The sequence below is a fragment of the Taeniopygia guttata genome, chromosome 4A, assembly GCF_048771995.1.
Source record: "Taeniopygia guttata chromosome 4A, bTaeGut7.mat, whole genome shotgun sequence".
NCBI lineage: Eukaryota > Metazoa > Chordata > Aves > Passeriformes > Estrildidae > Taeniopygia > Taeniopygia guttata.
In genome coordinates, this window is record NC_133029.1 from 12,171,947 (window position 1) to 12,193,228 (window position 21,282).

General features: G+C 48.4%; 1 protein-coding gene across 1 annotated transcript; it reads right to left on the reverse strand.

The window, feature by feature from the left end:
- Window positions 1–911: 911 nt before the first annotated feature.
- HMGB3 (high mobility group box 3) lies at window positions 912–6,738 on the reverse strand. Its single transcript, XM_002198016.6, is given in 6 exon segments — window positions 912–1,912; window positions 2,397–2,571; window positions 3,077–3,216; window positions 3,716–3,872; window positions 6,576–6,606; window positions 6,609–6,738. Coding segments are annotated over 6 exon segments (762 nt in total). The 5' UTR covers window positions 6,724–6,738; the 3' UTR covers window positions 912–1,768.
- Between the last annotated feature and the right edge of the window lie 14,544 nt (window positions 6,739–21,282).

Sequence of the window (21,282 nt, forward strand, 5' to 3'; positions counted from 1 at the left end):
ATCCCCATCTCCACCAAGCAAGCACCAACCACTACAGCCAGCAGAGTGAAGGAATTCAGGGGCAGTGTGGGGTTCTACGTTTTCCCAAGTCATGCTGTTCCCATACTAAGGAAAAACAAGGTGATAGTCACCAGTTAGAGACCAGGAATTACCTTTCAAGTGCTGCAAAAACATCCCCAGCTTGGATTTGGAAAGAAGGCAAGACTTTGACACAACCAGCTGGTGACCAGAGGGGAAAGAGACCTGTTGCTCCCCCACCCCACCTCACAGCCCCCAGTCCCTACTGAAAGTTCTGTCATTAGAGAAATGACACAGACCAAGTACCTGCGCCACGCTCCTACTTCAGCAGGGAGTCAGACGTGGGCACCTGGCTCCTGCCACGAAACAAGAGGCTAGAAAAAACCACAAGTCTGAAACAGTTTAACACAGGACAAAAAAGGCACATTTTAATATGTACAGCAATGCATTTGGGCTATAAATTTACCCAACACAACTGAAAAAAAATCCAAACTATGCTTTTATACTTATTCCATGGTGTCAGCCTCATTCCTAGCCACCTACCTTTCTCTGCATCTCTGAATGCTGCTATATACACACACAAACAAACAATTACGTCATGAATGTTCATTTAGGCTCCCAAGTTCAAGTAATAAAGTTCAAACTTGCATAGCATCTTATGCCACTCAGCCATAAACAGTTATGATTGCATATTAGCTGGAGCAGCCATCTCTTTCAATTCAGCCAGTTTTGGCTGGCCACCATTTTTTTAATTTTTTTTTTTTTTTTTTAATCCTTGAGTCAGAATGTTTCCTAAGTCACCAGCCCTGAGGGATGCCACAGACTTCAAAATGAACCTCTTGCTGTTGTTAAGATCCTCTTAAAGCAGAAATTTAGAGTGTTGTCAAGAACAGTTTTAAAAATGTAATACTGTTTATTTTGCTTCAAAAACATTTCAGCATTCTAAACATACAAAAAAAACAGAACGTTGCAAATTTGTTTAAGTACAGAGTGTTTTTGAACTTCAGTTGCTGCACTGGCTCTTCACTTAGTTGACGATGAAGAGATGTCTACAGTTTCAGTTTAAAAACTACCGCACTTAACTAAAAAAACCCATACACTTCTCATGCCAGCTGAACCCCCTTCCACAACTAAGAATGGCAGCAGAATGCTATTTCACTATATACAGAAAGACAACTTTAAGCTAAATGGACGCCCACTGTAGTGTAAATAGATCTACCCTCACAGTGCATGCTTTGGGCCATGGCACCCCGGGGAACGTACAGCCTTTCCAAGTAATCACTGCTCCTCTAAGGCATCATCACTCTAAGCATGTACCACAAGAATCTGTCTAGTTTTTACAAACTATAGATATGTACAGTTTATAACCCAGGATTTTCTAGCCAATAACCATATAGTAACACCACCTTACAAATTAAAAAAATGCTTGAAACATTTTTAAATGCTTTGTTACACCAACAGCAAAGTGCACAGAGTTAGGAGAACACTAGAGCGCCTTTTCATTTTAAAAATGTTTGGAAATATGTACAACTTTGATACAGTTTCAGGGTGCTCACTACACCCATGGCCACTTCATGTAAACCAGTTACAATTTCTAGAGCACTTTTAGAAACTACAACGCGATCGGAATCCAATTTTTTTTTAATTAAGCCTAATAAGGGCAAGAGACACCATCTCAAAGAAGAGGTGCTTCATTTATGGTGTTTCCCCTACTCTATGGTATTCACATGGAGACAAGTATTGTACAGTTTTATTCATCATCATCATCTTCATCCTCCTCTTCTTCATCCTCCTCCTCCTCTTCGTCTTCTTCCTCTACCTTTTTCCGAGCAGCTTTGGTTGCTGCTCCCTTTGCGCCATCAAACTTTCCTTTAGACTTGTAGTCTGCAACATCCTGCAAAGTCAAGGGGATGTCTTAATTTGCTCTAAGCAGCAAACACACACAGCATTTGTACAGCAGCGGGCGTTAAGGTAAAGGGACTGGCTGCACCCCAAGGGGACAAAGCCAGCAGGGGAGCACACAGCTGTGCAGACACCTCAGCATGCTCGTGAATCATGGAGGTCTGGAACCCTGCATTCATGGCTATTTCTTTGAGGAGGAGAAGAGAACCCAGCCTCTCAAAGTTTCCTGATAACAGGACAGAGCTCCAGGAACAGCACAGCAGACCCTTTCTGAAGCAACACGAGCAGCCCCTGCTGCACATCACTGGGCAGAGCTCTCCCTCCTTGCTGAAATCTGCCTGTGGATCTCTCCTGTTCTACCCCTGTGCAAAGCTCGGCTGTAACTATGCTGGGGCCAACTGAGCTGGGCCTATGTTACAAAAGCACATCACCAAAAGAGCTGGTACAGAGGAGGCACGAGTGACAACTCTCCTTACCTTCTCGTACTTCTCCTTCAGTTTAGCTGCCTTATTATTGTAAGGCTGCTTTTCACCATCACTGAGGTTGTTCCACATTTCGCCCAGTTTCTTCGCTACATCCCCAATAGATATGCCAGGGTTTGTGGACTTGATCTTGGGGCGAAACTCTGAACAGAAGAGGAAGAAGCCAGACCTCGGGAAGAAATACCAGAGGACAAGTCAGCATTTGCAGCAGCACACCCAGGGAGCACCCCTTCCTCCATCCCTCCCTCACAACACTGACACATGCATGAGCAGAAAGAGAGAAGTTTTTTTTTAAACTTATCAAACGCAAGCTTAGTGTTTTAATTTTACTGAGGCCCAGACCTGCAGCCTCCTTCACTAAATGCTCTTTTTTAATTAAGTGTTCTGTATCCCCTCACCCAATTCCATCTTAGATATACAAGTCTCACTGTGACTCAGCCACTTGTGTTTTCCATCACTATGAGTTTAATGGTACGAAGTATTGACAACTTGTGTCAGCGTCCTACATCCTCTCAAGACCACAAGCTGCCTAGAACGTTTACGAGACAGTATTACTACCAGTCCTGCTATACCAACACTGTCCCCATCTACCTCCTTCCTGGCAACCCATGTTACACACAGGGTGTGAAAATGAACCAAAACACTTATGCATTTAATGTCTCAAAGTTACTTACGGTGGTCGTTTTGGGGCATTGGGATCCTTCTTCTTCTTGCCACCCTTAGCAGGTCCATAGTCCTTCATTTCTCTATCATATCGTACCTTATCAGCCTTTGCCATTTCATCAAATTTAGCCTTTTCCTTGCTTGACATGGTCTAAAAAACCAAAACATGAGACGCCAAACTTGTGATTACCCAACTGTTCAACAGCTGCCAAACTTTACGCAAACAAGCCAACACATATCAACTCAATACGGGAGTTTCAGAATTTGTTTTCTAACTGGACTGTCCTGTATGGGAAATTACAGCCACCACAGACACACTCAGCAACAGGGAAGCAACAGAAATGAGACAAGCACAGTCAGAGTCCTCCTTTGGACACACACTTGCAAAGAAGTAGCTGATGAAGGGCATTGTTTGGGAATCATAAAAATGCCAGACTCTAGCAGAAGCATCTAAATGTGCAGATACACAAGGCTAAAATGTTCAGTATTGCTACTGGCTTCAGCAGCGCCTGACCAATGGCCAGGTCAGCTTGCCAAGAACAACACATAGACCAAAACAGCACTGACTCCCTTCATGTTCAGACACACACACATCATCCTAGCAGACACTATAAGAGGTTATCCCTTCAGGAAGTCACAAATTAAGGTACCTTCCACCTCTCTGAGCACTTCTTGGAAAACTCTGCAAAGTTGACTGGAACCTCTGGGTTCTTTTTCTTATGTTCCTCACGGCACGTCTGCACAAAGAAGGCATAGGCAGACATCTTGCCCTTGGGCTTCTTCGGATCACCTTTAGCCATCTTGACTCTGTAGGGACAGAGGGAAAAATAACAAATGAATGACATATAGATGAATGCACATACCAATGTATACATACACATATGGTATGTATATATTTATACACACCCACACCCCCCCATCATCTTCTGATGTGATGTCCCATCAGAAACACATCCCTTTCTTTCCCCTGATACCTCCTATCATCCCCAATACAGAGAGTTAAATTATTCTCCCTTGATACTTGAGTTGCAGACAAGCCAAGAGAAACCAGTCACTGGATTTAAGTGTTACATTAATATATATTTACATCATGTCCAAAGACCGGAGGCAGACTATTAAATATACATACTTCTGCCTATTAAGCTTTATATGAACTAATATAAAGTATCTGTTTTAGTTGGCTACCACAGTGGGGCTGGAGTGGCATGCACAGTGCCAGGCAGTGACTTATCCCTTCAGGAGCTGGAGCGTATGTCTTAGCAGCTGCTGCCCAGGTAAGCAGGCAGGACAAATTAGTTGCCCCAAAAAAGTGCAATAACCTTTTATATATAAAAAGGGCACAAATACAGGCTGACTGTAACCACAATAGGACCCGTGGAACTCTGCGAGGTGAGTTGTGCTAGCTCTTGCTCCACCAAGTGACACATGTTCGATGCACAGTGGTCAGTGCAAAGATGCAATCGGCAAGTTACCGAAACGATGGTGCTAACTTTTGGGCTCCATTTCTTTTCCTGCTTCTGTATTAAATTTTCCCCGTTTAATAAAAAAAAAAATCATAACCCCACAACAGTATTTCCTATTTACAGCTTCTAAGTCCCTTAAAAATTTAATTTTTATTAGCACAGCGTTAATATTCAATTGCGCCCATTAAGCCGCCAGGTGCAGCAGAAGTGGCCGTGAGCCGCCCTGCCCGGTCCGGCCGCTGCCGGGACACCGCCGCCCCCGCGGTACCGGGGCCGGGGCGCGGAGCCGGCTCCGCTCCGAAGTTGGGGCGAGCGGCCGGCGGCGGCCGGTCCGGCCCAGCCCAACCCGGTCCGGCCCGGCCCCGCGCCCCTCCCGCATCTGCGCCCCCCCAAGGTCACCGCGGCGGCCGCGCTCCGCGGCGCGGGCACCTGCGGCGGGGCCGGGGCCGGCGGGGGCAGCGGCGGCTCCGCCAGACGCCAATAATTCATCTTCCATTTTGTGAAACGCCTCCTGATGAAAGAAAGTGCCCCTGAAATGCGGTGGGGCGGCGGGCGGGGGGCGCCGGGGGGCCGGGCGGCGGCCGGGGGCGCGGGGCGGCGGGCCGGCCCCGGGCGGCCGGGGCAAGCGGCAGCGGGAGCGGCGGCGGCCGCGCTCCGCGCCCAGGGCCGGCCCCGCTCGCTAAGATGGCTTCTCCCGGCGCCGCCGCCGCCGCGCCGCCGAACAAAGCCGCGTTCCCCCTCCGCCGCGCTCGGCCCCCCGCGCCCGCCGCCCCCGGCAGCCAGCCCCGCCAAAACGCCGCCCCCGCCGCCAAGGGGCTCCCCGCTGGCCCCCCGGCGGGCGGCGGGGGCGTCGGGGCCGGGGCGCGGGCGGGAGCCCCCCCCCCCGGCCCCTGCCTAGCGCAGCGCTCTCTAACAAAGGCTCCCGTGCAGCCATTACCGCCGCCGCTACGCTCCTCCGCGCTGCCAGAAAAAGAGTGCGGGGAGCCCCGGGGCGGCCCCCCAGCGCCCGTCCGAGGACACGGGAAGGTGGGGGGAGAGGAACCGGGGCGAAAGCGAAAGGTTTGAGCCCCCGGCGGGGCACAGGGAAGGAGATTTTCCTCGCCGCGATCCCCCTCCCCATCCCTGTGCCGCTCACACGTCTTTCTTCCCTTCGCCGGGGCTCTCCAGCGCCAGCCATATTAATGCCCACAGCACGGGCGGCGCGGCGCGGGGAAAAGGCGATGCGGGGCCCCGCCGCGGGCGCAGCCCCACCAAAGACACCTTCTCGGGCAGGGGAAGAACTGCTGAGGCAGAAGCGAAGGGATCGGGGGAGTTTGGAGGTGGCGGCGGCGAGAAAAAAACTGCTTGGCCGGGACCGCCGGGCGCAGCGCGCAGGGTTTATCCCTGTCAGATGCTAAAGCGACAGCCATATTAATGCAGAATAAACAGCGGGCACGGCACTGCGCACGGCCGACAACTTTCCCACCGCCACCAGCCCCACCGAGCCCACCCTGCGAATGGGGCACATAAAAGCCGAGGGCGCCGCGCGTTTTGCCGTGCGACATTAGGAGGCGGCAGAGAAAAATCCCTGCCCATGCGGGGGAGAAGAGGAGTTAGTCCCGGTGTAGTTGCTGCACCAGCCATATTACTCTCGCCGGCACGGGAGCCCAGCGCGGAGCTACGGGGCTGCACCGGGGGCAGGTGGCCCCGCGGCGGCGGGGGGAGCTCCCGGCGGGGCAGGGCAGGACGGCGGGGGACAAACGCTGCGTCTCGCCCGCTGCCCACCGCCCCGCCAGCTGCGCACAGCATCTGCCCCGGCACCGACGATCCCCACGAGAGGGGCAAAACAAAGTTTTGGGTGAATTTCCTGATTTTTTTCTAATTAAAAAAAAAAAAATCAAAAACTCAGAGGAAGGAAGAAGCGGAACGCAACGTTAAAAAAAAATAAAGAAAGGAAAAAAAAAAAAAAAAGCATGCAGGGGCAGGCAGGACAGAGGGACGAAGGCGCGGGGGCAGGGCGGGGAGGGAGCAGCCGCCCCCCGAAAAGTTGCGGCGGGGCTGCACGTACCTGTATTGTTCGCGGTAGTGTGGACAGGAGCGGAGCGCAGGGCACGACGCGGGGCTCGGCGCGGCTCAGCCTCGCGTTGGCTGCCTACGAGAGCGGCCTGATTGGCTGCGGGGCTCTGCCGTTTAAAACAACCTCCTCGCCCGCTCATTGGCGCGGCGCCTCATGAATATTAAGCACGGCCGCGCGGCGGTTGGCCGGCGCGGGTGAGGTCATTCATTCAAAAAGAGCGCCCGCCGGGGGCACCGGGCAGCGCGGCGGCCGCGCCCGCGGAGCCCCCGCCACGTGCGGCGGAGCGGCACCGCCACCGGCACCGCCACCGGGACCGGCACCGAGCGCCACGGCACGGGGGGACCCCCGGCAGCAGCGGGACCCCCCGCCCGACGATAGCCCGTTATTGCTGCTCGCTGCCCTGAAGCCGTAAGGGGCGGTTCAACTTGCAGTGCGCTGTTTGAGAACCCGGCTACTACTGCGCGTAGTGGAACCGAGCCCAAAATAAACTCTGCTGACAGTCCCAACACACAACGGGTGGAGAAGGAGCTACAGAGCAAGAATCTGCGTGTTTGTGTGGGGAGGAGCAGAGTTTTACCCATTCGTTCATCAAATAAAGAATCTGTTTGAATTACTAGTTCTTACACGCTTCTAACAGTTTGTTTGGTATTAACTTTCCAGGATTTGCTTGTTTTTAAAGAGGCTGGTTGCATACAAGGAAATCTGTTAAGTGTGTCCTGGTGACTGAAACCAGCCCGGTGTGACTCTAGGGCTCCTTTGGCTTTCTGGAAAGAGCTGTTTCCTACAGGGACGCTGCCAAATGGTTAAACTGGTATTCGTGGCTGACCACAATTATTGGTTGGCTCGGAAAAAAGAGCTGTTATTTTTAAGGATGGAGCGGTAAGACTCAGAAACCAGCCCATACTGTTACGGGCTGTTGGTAACTGCCAGCCTGTTATGATAGGCAGAAGAAACAGTTGCCCTCTTTAACGAGCAGATAGTGAAAAGCAGCCTCCACCCTGGGCTGAGCTCTGTCAGGCGGCAGGAGTTACCAGATACCGCCCTGTGGAAGCGCTTGTGGCTATAACAACATATGGTCACAGGTTGCCTTTGCCGGAAGAGATCAAAACAACGCGACTGATGAGCCACAGAAGAGTGCCAGCCTCCTGCTGACAGATCCGCTGGGGAGCATGCAGAACTTCACCCGGGATTTTAGCCAAAGTCCTGCCTGGATTTCTCCCTTAGGGTACATCTCTAGCAAGCACCAATTCCAATTGTTAGCCCGTGTACATTATATGCTTATAGAGACCTTACAGCCACATCCTTGGGTTTTTCGAAGCACATATGATAAAATCAGTCTTACTAGCCTCTTGCCCTATTTCTACTTTCTCAAACCAAATGTATAAAACAAGGGGTTTGTTCATAAACATTAATGAGGTTACCTGAGGGACTGTATTCTGTAGCATCATCATAAAATAAGACAAGCAATACTACTACAGGATAATCTCTTTGTAGCTGACAAACATCCCTTTCACCTATTTTTAGGGATACTTTCAAGTGTTCCAAACTAGTTGAATAATTAAGGCTTTTTTCTTGGCTCTTGATTTGCACAATTTTTTATTCTGGATCACTTTCTTCCTCAAACCACAATCTCACCCTCCAGAGCGCACCAAGCAGAGAGCATTACTAAGGGGATGGACAGGCTGTTCAGGAGATGGAGCTGGCTTAGGAGAGACACCTGCCATTGAACATGCTGTCCCATAGTCATCTCCAGAGCATCCCCCTGAGTTCTCATCAGCCAAAGGAAACATCCCCTAAGATGCTTGTTCTAGGAAGGCCAGGAAAGTTTTGACAGCTGGCCAAGGGGCAAAGGAGATATTTTGGTAGCTGAGAGACAGCTGGGTTGGAGGTTTTATCCTAGCACTTGCAGCGTGCTTTTGAAAGCAAAGGAGGGCTGAGTAGCAAATGGGTGAACATAACCCCCAGAAGGGAAAGCTTCTACTCACCCCCAGAACTACCACTGCTGCAATTCTCCTGTGGTGCCCTCAGCTCCACACATTGCACCTGGCCCCTGTGTCTGGGCCCTTTCCTGCCATGCACCAAGAAAATCACCCAGAAAGTTGGCTGAGCAAATCTACCCCTGTCCTGCAACCCCTTCCAGTCCGTGCAGTCCCCCTTCCTCATGCAGCTCACTTCTCTCCCAGCCCTGTTCGGAGACAAGGCAGCTCACTAACCCAGCAAAAAGTAAACAAAGCACAAAATTCTACCTCCTTTTATGCTGGCTTAGCTTTCTGCTGGATTAGTGGACTGAACCAGTGTACCAAGGAGTGAGGTGACTACCGGAGCCAAGGCAAAGAAAGGAGTGTGCAGAAGGATACAGCCAGCAGCAGAGACACTCTCGAGCGTGGGTTTGGTAAGTTTTAGGGAGTTTTGGGGCTCTTTTGGTTTTTTTTTTTTGGTTTTTTGTTTGTTTGTTTGTTTTAAATATTACATATTACTATGTATTTAACTATAGGAAGCATGAGGAAAAAATAAAAACCACAAGGAAACTTTAGGATGCCTGGCTTTTGGCACAGCAGGCAGCAATGTTTGCACTGATGCTAGGAGAGCTCAATACATATAGTTCTGTACCTTCCCTTCTGAAAGTCCTGACCTGATCCCCACCAGGCAAGATTTATATTGCAAACACATACTACATTTTTAAGCAACTGTCAGCCATACCCTACATCCCACAGCAGGGACCCAGGTCAGTCAGTACCTTGAATGTGAGGATTGAGGCCTAAACTGTTGGCCAAGGTCCCCTAGCAAGCAGACAGCTCCCAATACTTGCAGTAGCTTGTTGCTGAGAAGATGGATGGCAAAGACCTGTCCCAGGCAGAGTCACCAAACACTGGAGGCTTCTGGCCATGTACATCATGTTGGTGCTGTCCAAGAAACAGCAGAGATACAAACAGCTGAGTCCGTGCTGCTACCTGCCAAGATGAAGCACTGTCTTCTCTTCCACTAGAGATGATGGAACAGGGAGGCAGCTGTGGAAAAATCTGGAGTCACTGAGGCCCCTCCAACAAATAAATTGACTACATAAACATATTTTAAATTCAGTAAAGCCATCCACAAATGAAATTGCCTTCTTCTGCCCCATGTAACTGCCTGAAGTCTAGAGTAAGTTCATGTATCACCCAGCCAACAGCCACAGCTCATGTGAACATCAGTGACAGCTTGGTGGGATTGGCCTTCTGACAGCTCTGTCCGTCTTCTGTTGTGCCAGAGGGCAGCAAATTAAGGCCCACCGTGTGCTTAAGCTATTCAGAAATAAAAGTGCTGAAAAGGACCAGAGCTATAAGTGAGCTTTGTGGAACACTGATCACTACTGATCAGCTCCACAGCTCATGCAGCCATTCTCACAATGTTCCTCCACCATCTCATCTGAATGCCTTGGAAGGATCATGCAGGACAACAACCATATGTTAAAGATTAATCCCAAGATCTTTAACAAACTTCCCAAGTTGTCTTGATGCAGGAAGTTAGCCTGACATTAACCGTGTTTGAGCTTTTGCTAATTGCACCGCACCACACGTGGGATGATTTCAGCCAAAGAGATGATGTGATGTCTTAACTGGGCTTGTCCTATATTGGTCAGAGCATGTTGTACTTGCTGTGTTGGGTATCTTCCTCACAGGCAGCATCACCTACTAGTAGCTAGGAAGAGGTTGCTGTGACTTCACACATTGAAATTGTAAAGCATCTTAACGAATTGGAAGTACACCAGTCACAGAAAAATTATTTGGGCCTTCAGTACAATGGTATCCCCAAATTTGCTATTGTGCTGAAAAGCTTCCCAAACATACACCATAATTGCCAGGAGGAATAAAATTTGCCTGGTTCCTATTTTGGAGGGGCAGCTTAAATACACAGTGCATTGTCAAAGCTGTTCCCGTACTGAGGGGTATCTTGGGCTCAGATTTGGCAGCATTTCTGGGAATAGTCACATAAGCTCCTCTGGTCTGTAGCATACATGCTTGGATATGTGCTATTTCAGCCCATCAACCTTCATTTTTTCAGTGCTGACAGCTGAATTTCCACCTTTTTTATCTATCAGCTGATGCAAGTATTAGAAAGCTAAAAAAGTTTGCAGAGGCAAATAGGTGCAATGAGGCATTGGATACCAATATCAGTCCATTTGCTCTTTGCCCACCTTTGGAATATGCTGAGCCCATTAAATCAGAAGCACCTATGCTGTTGTGATTCTGACCATAGCACTGGGGAGCTTATTCAAGGCAAGGAGTAGAGGAGCCTTCAAGAAATCTCAAAGGAAAGCTGTCTGCAGTCCTCCTGAGATAAGAACTAATTTTCTGAGGCCTTCTAGGCCACAGAATACCATGGGTCACAGGAAAAAAAAAAAAAAATAGAAGTGTCCCAAGAAGAAACACGCTTGCTGTGCACAGAGTGAGGAAGTTCTGGAGAACATTTGTGAAAAATATTCAGGTCTGTCAGGTATGCCCATGAGATGCTGCTTCAAGCAGCCTGGACATCCAACATCAGCACACTAAAGGTGTGCTCAGAGTCCTGGCAGAGACACCACACCAGGACATGCCCTCTGTCCCCAGGGTTTAGCTCCAAGGCAGGTGCAGCACAGGGCCCCTGCCCGGGGCTGGGAGCGCAGCGCACTCGGATGCTCACAGACAGCTGAGCCCCCTCTCAGCAGCCCAGAGAAACCATCCCAGCCCGGGCACAGCAACCCCAGACCATCCTCGGGGGTACCAAACCACCCTGCCCTCAGCAGGTCCTTCTGCCCTGGTCACCGAGCCGCAGCTCCAGCAGGGCCATCATAACTGCGCTGGGCGCTCCCACTCCTGTCTTCACTGCATCTCTTCAACACTCGGCAAAATTCTCCAGTGGAGACTTGACCCGCATGAAAAGGCTGATATAAATACATCTGTAGGGTTCTGCCAGCAATTAGGAGTGAGGATGGGGGGAAATCCCTCCTAGGAGTCTAACAAAGCCAGGAAACCTTTTTAAGCAGAACCAGCCTATCAGAGTGACAGAGTTGACATTTAAGGTTGGACGGACAATAGCGACATGAAAAGTGTTAAATGACCTGTTTATCTCACCAGCATATTCATTAGGCTAGTTAGGGGGCTGTTTCAAAAGCCTTCAGTGTGGACCTGGCTTCTCCCACCACTGACCTTCCGTGCTAACATGCAATGGAGATGAAGAGGCTCAATTAACCCTTCTCTAACTGGTATAGTCAAAAGCTGATTGAAGAGGTTTCATTTGCAAGTCCAAGTTTTTTATTTTATTTTTAAACTAAAGTTTAACTTTAGTAAAATGAGAAGGAATCCCTCCACACAAAACCCTCCCAGCCTTACAACACTTGGGAATTCCACACATGGATTTTCTGATGCCCACAGCCTGAGGCTGAATTCCAAGTCCTGTAACTATAATAAAATATTTCTAATTGCTCCCTGGGATCTCAGCCAGTTAGAATATTTCCTCTTTAACCTATGAAACAAAAAGAATTATCTTAAATACACGCTGAAAGTAGAAAATAAAATTAGCAATGGTGTTTAAGGAGCTTGGCAGCATGCAAGTTCAGAGACACAGAGGTTAATCTGTTCCCAGTTCAACTATGAGAAACCTTATGTTCCAACAATTAAAATATTAGTCTAAATGACCAGGTGACCCCCCAAATTCCCTAATGGGGTGGCACAGCCTGTTATCCCCTGTAGCCATATCCCATTAAGCTGACACCTCTGCAGGAGTAGGATACATTCTCAGTTGCACACACAAAATTAATTATTGTCAAATGCACTTCATGGGGACTGAGGTGAGAAATTCAAGTTAAAATAATTGACAGTCATAACTAGGCAGCAGTTCAAAACCTCCTTGCAGTATAACCACAGGCAAGATAAACAGAAACTCACTGTTACCTTCACAGGTGGCTCCCCCTTGTCTTGTCATATTGTCCACATTCCTCTTGGGGCTTTTCCTTCCTTTTTTCTCCCCTCTCTCTGCTTTTGCTTCTCTTCACACCTTGGCCCTGCTCTTTCCCAGCACATGGTGCCCAGGGGGTGGCAGGGAGGCAATTTGCCCCGGCACACCTGCTCCACGAGATTTGCCACCGCAGTACAGCACCTCCCACGCTTCCAGACTCCTGGAAACTGTGTGCCCCCTGCACTCTGCCTCCTTACATTCCTGGCTCATCTCTGCTCCCTCATCTAACACATCCCTCCTGCCACAACACACTTTCTTCAGGCGTCTCCTTCCATGCTCAGCTACCACAGGGCCATCTGCTTTCATGTATTTTCTTTTTAAAGATGCACTATCCCAAACCTTGTAAACCCTAAGCAACCTGGCATGAGAGCAACGCTCTGCTTCAGAGGGGTCTTTTTGCTTCTGCTTCACATGCGCAGAACTACACCAAAAAAAAAAAAAAAAAAAAAAAGGCATTTAATTAATTAAAAAAAAAAAAAAAAAGAAAAGAACATTTATTTACCTACCCCACCAAGCCAAAAACTAAAAGTAGAAAGACAAGACAACTGGAAACAAACTCTGCTAGTTTCCCATAGCCTTCAGAGAAGGTGAAATCGAGACACAATTTTAAAGGAGAAGATTGTAAGTGTTTCCCTTGCACTTTAATTGGCAAGTAATCAAGACCACATTCAATGCAACACAAGTTCTTGCAATCATGCTGTGACAGCAGACCAAGAAACTCTATTAAGAATCCCATGCAATTACAACCCAACAGCAGTCCAGCAAAGGGCTGGATATAAAGGGAGGCATGACCCCACATTAGGAAGAAGTTGGTGATGCTACAGCTAAGGTGTAGTTCAGACACCACGGATGTGACACTAAATGAAGCAATCAGAACGTCTGGCACTTCAACACGAAAGCTACATTTCACAGTCATGACATGTTGCTGGAAGGAGAGCTGCTTTCAGATCACTAACTGTTCCCAAAGCCAAGAATACCTGCTCCCACCGCACTCCCAGCACCTGCACTCAGCAGCATCTGCACTCCAGTGTGCATCCTTTCCTCTTTGGCCATCCTGCCACTGTCCACACTTCCAAACAGGACCATGGCAACACACAGCACACTGACAACATGATGCACCAAAACTACTCGCCTTCAGATGAATGCAAGAGGAGAATGTTCTCCAGCAAGCATAATCTTGGTGCTACTCTATTTCACAACACGTGTCTGAATGAAGCTTTGAGTCTGGCTATGGTTTTCAACTTACCAAGATAGGCTCCTGTCTCCAGTGGCACTGTGGGACAGGGAGTGACGTACAAAATCCTTGGCTAGAGAGAAGGAAAGATGAGTTCTCTCCACAGGAGCTGTGAACTGAGTGCTTGGTCTCTTCCCCACCCAGTTAAGCTGCCCAAAAATCAGCTGTGGGGCTGCTTTTCACAGTTCAGCTTCTCCAGCTAGCATCTTAAGTAAGCTGAAAGTCTGGGTGTAGGAAAACACGGAGAGCACTGGGTGGTTCCAGCTGGGTGGGGAAACACACTGCTAGCACAACAGGCCTTTAGGAAGGGTTAAAAATCGAATTCTCAGAAAAGACATTAACAGCAAAGATGCTGCAAAGGTGGAGAGAAAAGCAGCTTTTCTTGATCTGTCACCTGCACTACACTGCTGGGACTTAAGATCTCCAAAACTGACTGTAAAGCTAGGAAAAGAATACATTGCCCATGTGCATGTAGATGCAGGAGAAGCAAAGGAAAAAATGTGAATTGAAGTTATAAGTGTTTACAGTTTAAGGGAATATTTAATTGTTTGTTTAAAAACCCATTGGGGTGACACTGCACAGGATGAGTGTTGCCTTCAAAGGATGAAGTTAAAAAAGGAAGGAAAAAACTGGCTCAGGAAAGTGCTCAAAGCCCCTTAAGCTTTCCCCGCTCTTCCCCATGACCTCTCTGTCCCTGTATTTTTTTTTCTCTTCTTATAAATCTGTTCAGAAAATATTGTTTCCTTTTTGGTATCAGTTTTGTGCCATCACTTCACCATAGCAACAGACAGCAAACAGCAGTTCCAACAACTGAAGTTGTTGGATTACTCAGGTAGGCTCTCCTGCTGCAGCAGCCACAAGTGACTCCCTGCTTTTGGAAAAACAATCAGCTGCATAATTCCAGGTTTATTTCCACTGAAAGAGAACATGCACAATTAACTAAATGCCACCAATTAAACTATCAATAAGGCAGGAATATTTTCAGTACTGCACTTGTATACAGCTAGAGTGTTAGCGCAGCACACCAGGCTGATTTTAGAGTAACTACCTCAAGTTCTGGGGACAGACACGGGCCATGAAGCCCCGAGGGCAGCTGGGTCCATCCTGGGCAGTTCCCCTGCCCACACCTCTGTGCTGGCACAGGGCAGCTGCCAGCCAGGCCTGAGGGACCCGAGTCTGGGTCAGGTCTGGTGAAAGATCGAAGGTCCGGGCGCCTCCCAAGCAGTGCCCAGCGGTGAGAACAGATCGGAGCTAAGGCACTGGAGCAAAAACTGAAGCACATGAGGTTCAAACTTGATACTGCACCATGCAGGTGTTTTAGCAGATCAGCAGGAAGATAAAGAGGTCAACAGGATGATGAAGGAGAGGGAGGAAAGTTTTGCAAGGCACAGTTGGGACTTACATTAATATCTTTACATCACTGAAAAGCACAGGAAAGTCATAAACTGTGACAAGGTACCTAACTCAGGTTGCTACCAACAAGTGCTTACCTTGATCCTTGATGATGTTGAAGGAACAACTGTTTTGGGGAGAAATTTTATAACAAAGGGTGTAGATTTCTGCCAAGTGCTCTCGAGTTCTTCTTGCTTTACATGCATTGAGCATCATGTTTTGTTAACATATTTGATTCCAGTTTTGCTGAGGAGTGTAGGAACATTACAGTGAATGAATAAAAATATATTTACAGTGAAAATGTTTTTTAAATTGTTTCATTTATGCACATTCCTTTTAGAGAAATACATACGTACACAAGATACATTAAGAATCGCTTTAAAGGAAGATGAATTTCCCCACAAAAATTGTGCTATTTAAATTTGCTTTTAGGTTTGTTAACCCATTTTTGGTTTAAAATACATTGTTTATTGAGACTGGGGAGTGTATTGTATATCTATAATTAACTTTCTTATTAACTACAACTTCTCATATCAAGACAAGTGTTTGATGAAATTTCTCAAATATCTCAGCTGTCTGCTTCTCCCCAACTAAAAGTAAATGTTTTTCAAAGAAAAAAATAGCTTCAATGACAAAAGAAAGACAAACATACTGAAAATATTAAAGCAAAATAAAAAAATCTGCCAAACTTCTTCCCGGTATCATCAGTGATAACACACTTTCAGGATATCAGCAGCAGCCTAGTGTGGCATTTAAGAATATCCAAATAGCTTAGACCCTGCACAGCCCCTGCTATTCTTTGATTTATAGACTAGTGTCCAAATCCTGACCTCTGGTTACAAAACCCCACTGAATTCACTAGAATTTCACAGATGAAGTTCAGGACAGAATTCAGCTTTGAGCTGCTTAATTTTAATTAGCCCATAGTATGTTTGTTGTTGGGAGATGTTTTTTTCCCACCACTACACAAACTGGGAAGATAAAAATGTAGTAACTAAACATGTTCTCCTGAATCCTACTTTCCTAAGGAAAAAAATATAATTACATGTAAATGGCAGAATTATTTGATTTTACTCTGAACATGGTAACTGTAGTGTCTGGGTTGAATTGTGTTCTTTCTGTCCTTCCATCAGCTAACTTGTTTTCCATGTGGCTGTTTGCGTACTTACAATTGTGTCTGGTTATCATATGCTGAACATGATTGTTTTGCACTCAGACTTATTATTCCCAGCATGAAAAAACAGGCAGAAGGGAGAAACACGACCATCATTTGAGAAACTCACACAGTGGAGTGCTCAAGGGCTTCCTTTCAGGGTTGCTTTCCGTACTAAGAAAAGGCATTGTTACAGTGACAAGTGTGCTACAACAGGAAAATCATATGGGATGCAAAATTAAAATCTCAGTCACAGGTGAAGAATCAAGGCAGTAGAGGAGTGCAGACACAGAACTTCTCTTCTCTCCCTGCCCCCTAGGAAAATTTGGCAATGCCTTGTCCCGGCAGAGGCGATGCTGTGAGGTGTCCATTGCCCATGGCAGGGTCGTGAAGCACCTCCCAGCACCGCGTCCTTCCTTGGCTCTGCTCAGAGCAGTGACTCCCCAGTCACCAGTCAGCTCCAGTGCCCCGAGCTCCCCCAGCCTGGGTCCTGCTCCTCTCCAGCCAAGCTTTCTCCATCTGACCCTCTGCTCCTGCAATTGCTCAGGAGGGGAGGCTGCGCCCACGGCAGGGGCGGCAAGCGGGACAGGTCACCAAGCCTGCAGCCCCTCCAGCCCAGCTCAAAGCTCTGCCAGCACGGCCAGGCCTGTGGAGCCATCAAAGGAGGAGGTGACTCTGATGCCCCAAGCCAGCGTGGCCGCCCTGGCAGGATTCTGCAGCACGGCCCCAGGGTCAGCGGGGCTCCTGCGCTGTGCTGGGGTTTCTTCAGGGGAGCACGGGCTGGCACCGACGCTCAGCCAAGGATTTGAATCACAATTTAAGTCACACTTGTCAAGCCAGGGAAGATCCAGACAGAAACCAGGTGGGATTTCTCCACGCACAGGGCACCGTATTTCTGAATGGCAGATTATGCTCCTCCAGTTCCTCTACTTTCAGCTACTAAGCATTTCTTCCCTCTTGTAGCAATTCTGGCCAACAACCCCCACTACTACTTACCCTCTTTGAATAATCACACCCTTACAGTACCTCTCACAGCCTAAGGTTTTACAGTGAAATCTGAGAAGCTCTGAATAATCCTAATAGCAGTTAGGCAGCGGCACTCGCACAATTATGATATAAAAGGTAAGTGTGCTCCCACCAGCTCTCCATTTAAATTTATAGTGATTGATTCCATACAGTAACATGGTAAATGAAAAACATCCCCCAGCCTTCATTTAAGAGGTTTATAGTAAATAAAAAAATGCTGAGGGTTGTGTGCTGGCATCCAGCCTGGCAGCTCTCTGTGCAGGAAGGGGATTCAGGCTCCTTTTCCTAGGCATACATAAAATGCTGGGTGATATATGCTCTGCTCCACCACGAGTGTGGCTGCAGCAAAAGCCTGAGGAAGTCAGGCTGCTGGTCCTAAGGAAACCTTCTCTGCAAGCCCAGGCTGGGAGGGCTAAGGTAGAAATCACCTGTGTTATTCTGCGACCTGCTTTCCAGAGACACTCCAGCGTCTCTCCAGGGTTTGGTGATGTACCGTTCCCAGCTATGAGGCAGAATGGAGTTCCCTCATTAATTCAGTACACAGTGCCCTGATCACATTGAACAAGGGCTGGCAACTGTCAGATGTGTCAAGTGCTGACTAAATTTTTTTTTACAAGGAACACAGACCTGGAAGATTTTTAAACCTTCTCCAGAGACTAAAGACTGCTCTGTTGTTCTGAGCTTAGACTGCAGGGAAAACAGGTCTTCACTCACGAGAATTTAATTTCAGTACCTTCACTAGTACCTTTAGAAAATGCAATGTGGGTCTGACCCTGACTCTTAAAATTAACTTGCACAAGATCCTATGCAAGTTAATTAGAAGAAAGGTGTAATTCTGCTCCATAAAGCCAAGCATCTGGGGGATACTCAACCCTATCCTGCTACAAAGTACATCACTCCTGGGTGAAAACACCAAGGTACCTGCTCCTCTGCGCTCCTTCTGTCTGAGGCCACCCTGGCAGCCTGCAGGTCCCTCTGCCCCTCAGCACCAGACCCCACACCACAGCTTTGGAGTAAGAACAGCCAATACAGCCACACAGCCAGAAGTGCCCACGGCTGCTCTCCTCAGACAGCTCCAAGAAGGGTCCTGCAGCCCAGTCAACCAGTACAGCAGGCACCAGAGAAGCTTTCATCACTTTTACACTCCCAGCATCACCTGTGCGTTGATTCTATGCTGCCCAAAACTTCCTTCCTTACCATGAGCCTGTATTGCTTCTCCTGGTGAGGAAGGGCAGATCCTTCAGGCTTTCACACCTTCATCGAGCTGCTTCTACAGCAGCGCTCAACACCCTTGCACTGCTGCTGTGTCCTGACACTGTCTTTCCCTCATGTTCCCCTCCATTCATTTAATCCTTAAAATAAATAAATGAAAGAAGGCATTTCTGGCTGAGCCCCAACCCTACACAGCCCACACTACTGACAGGACCCTGCTGTGAGACTCCTCTCCCCCAGAGCTGCTGGACACAGCACACCCTGACCTGTCTCCATCACCCTGGTTCAGCCTTCCCCATCACACACCCACACAAGGGATATGGGCTGCCTCTAATTTGCTGGGATTTCATTTCACTGGCAAGAAATGAATGCCAATGTCCGTGTGACGGGTGAAAGTCACCAGTCGTGCAACATCCACTGCCAGATTGCAGCTCCTGGCCTGGCTGGGTGTGACTGGCATCTACCTTGCAATCTCTTCACTATTATATCCCCAGGCTCACCCTACACTTAGGGAAATTCTCCCCTCCCTACAAGAGGACACAAAGCAGAACGGCCCAGTTTGTGTTTCTCAGGGCACACTGGGAAGTCGGTGGTGAGGGAAGGGTTGTGCCAAACTGCCTCAGTAAATCCCTCAGGAGGAGAAGTTACCCTGCCCCTGCCCCAGCTCCGAGGCTTCACATCCAGCAGCGTGTTCCCGGTCTGCCTCGCACATCTGCTGAACTCTGGTAAAACCAGACACTGCAGAGCTGTGACTGATGTCACCAGGGTAAGGCACTGCTGGAGAGGTCCCTCCCTGCTGCCGGAGAAATCCTCATGCACACTTCTCTCTCTCTGCTCACACACCCTGCCCCTGTGATCACGGCACGCTTAGAGGTGAAGCCTGATACCAGATTGTCACCTCCTCTCTCAGACGCTTGCAGGGTCCAGAAGTCCCAAGGCTTGTGGCTACTGTGCCACCCTATAAAGGCAGAGGAAGGGCTCGGGCATCCCTGGCAGAGTTACCTTCCCACAGACCCCCAGCCAGCGTGCTCTGGAGCAGCACAGGCAGCTTTACCTTTCACTTGCACTGAGTGAAGAGCTCCAGCAGAGCTGGCAGCCAGCTTGGCTGCAGGAAGAGTTAACTCGGTGGAAGGAGGCAGAGGAATAAAAGGCCTTCCTTTCTCCGTTTGTCAGGCAACAGGTCACACATGCTTGCAGACAGATCCCAAAGCCTGTCTCTACTCTCACATTTCCTCTCTTCCTTTCTCTGACGCTTTCCTGACATATCTTCTTGTGCACTTTGCTCAGCTTTTGAAGTAACACTCCTCCCTGCTTGTTCTCCTTCCCACTCCTTGTCACTGAAGTCCTGCTGCTGTCATCACACTCCCATCAGACTTCTCCTTTCAACTGTGCGTTTCCACGCTGTCTCTCCCAACTGTCACACACGCTTCTGGTTCAAACATCTGTTCCTCCCCCTCCCAGGGAAGTTGCTCCAAAACAAGCTGCTTTCTGTCTGAATAGCAGGGAGGATAGATTTGGTTGTACATGTGGCACCACACGACCATCATGCTGCCAAGTGAAAGGCTCCTCTTCTGTGATTTGGTCACATCAGTTCCCAGGGCTACAGGCTTAGGACCTCTTTATTCTGCCAGGAAGAAGAGTGAGAAAGCTGTTTCTTGCACCTTACAGCCTGGTTACTCAGGGCTCAGCCTCTGCTCTGCAGGAAAGCAAAGGAAGGGGATACTTGCTGCCCTGCACAGAGGGAAGGTCTGCATGATCATTCTTGTAAAATCTAAAGGGATGTCCATGCAAGAATGGTTCGGCCCATTGAAGTACCAAGAGGCCAGCAAGGAACAGACAAATTACAGCAGCATTGTGGCTACCCAGTGCCCAATAGCTGGTGTTGCCTGGTGATCTCAAAGGCCATTGCAGGTGTCTCAGGCCAGTTCCAAACTCAGAGTGGGGTTAACCCAGGCAGCATGGCCAGCAAGGTGTTCTGCACAGCCTCCCAGTACCATGGGGCTCAGAGGCAGAGCACATCTCCAGGGCTGTGCAGAGGCCACAGCAGCCCCACTGCCTGCATGCCCAGCTCTGCTGGCAGCCTTGGACTGCCCAGCCTCACTGATACCATCAGGAAAGAGAACAATTGGTCTCTGGCCTGCTATTTGCTCTGTCCCCATGTGCTGGCTGGAGGCAAGGCCCCAAAACAGGTGTCAGAACTTAGAGAAAAAGGTTCAGAGAGGTTTTATCAGCATTGCCAAGTTCTGCCCATTATGAAGAAACAGAAATGTAGTTTCTATTCTATTCCCTTTTCAGCTGCTTATAAGTTTTTCAAACAGATTCCTATTCAGGGTGAAATGTTCGGTGCTTGGTCTCAGATCAGAGATGATTTCTTTTATTTTCCCCTACAGGAACTATGAGCAAAATACTAAATAGAGTAGATTTGGAGTTTGGGGAGCATGAGCAATCAGATATTTCCCCCTTGTTCCCTCTGATACCATATGTTCCAGTTGGAAATTTTACACTTGCAGACCGGTAACTCGTAAATGGTGGAGATGATAGACTTCAAATGTTCTCATGGAGAAGCAGAAAACAAACCCAGATTTAACAAAATAATTGGTTCAATACTGTTAAGATGAGTTTAAAGAATTCTGATAATGTCCCAAGAGAGACAAGTACACACATTTTATTTCAATCTCTGTGCTATAACTTTAAGGATAGCTGACAAG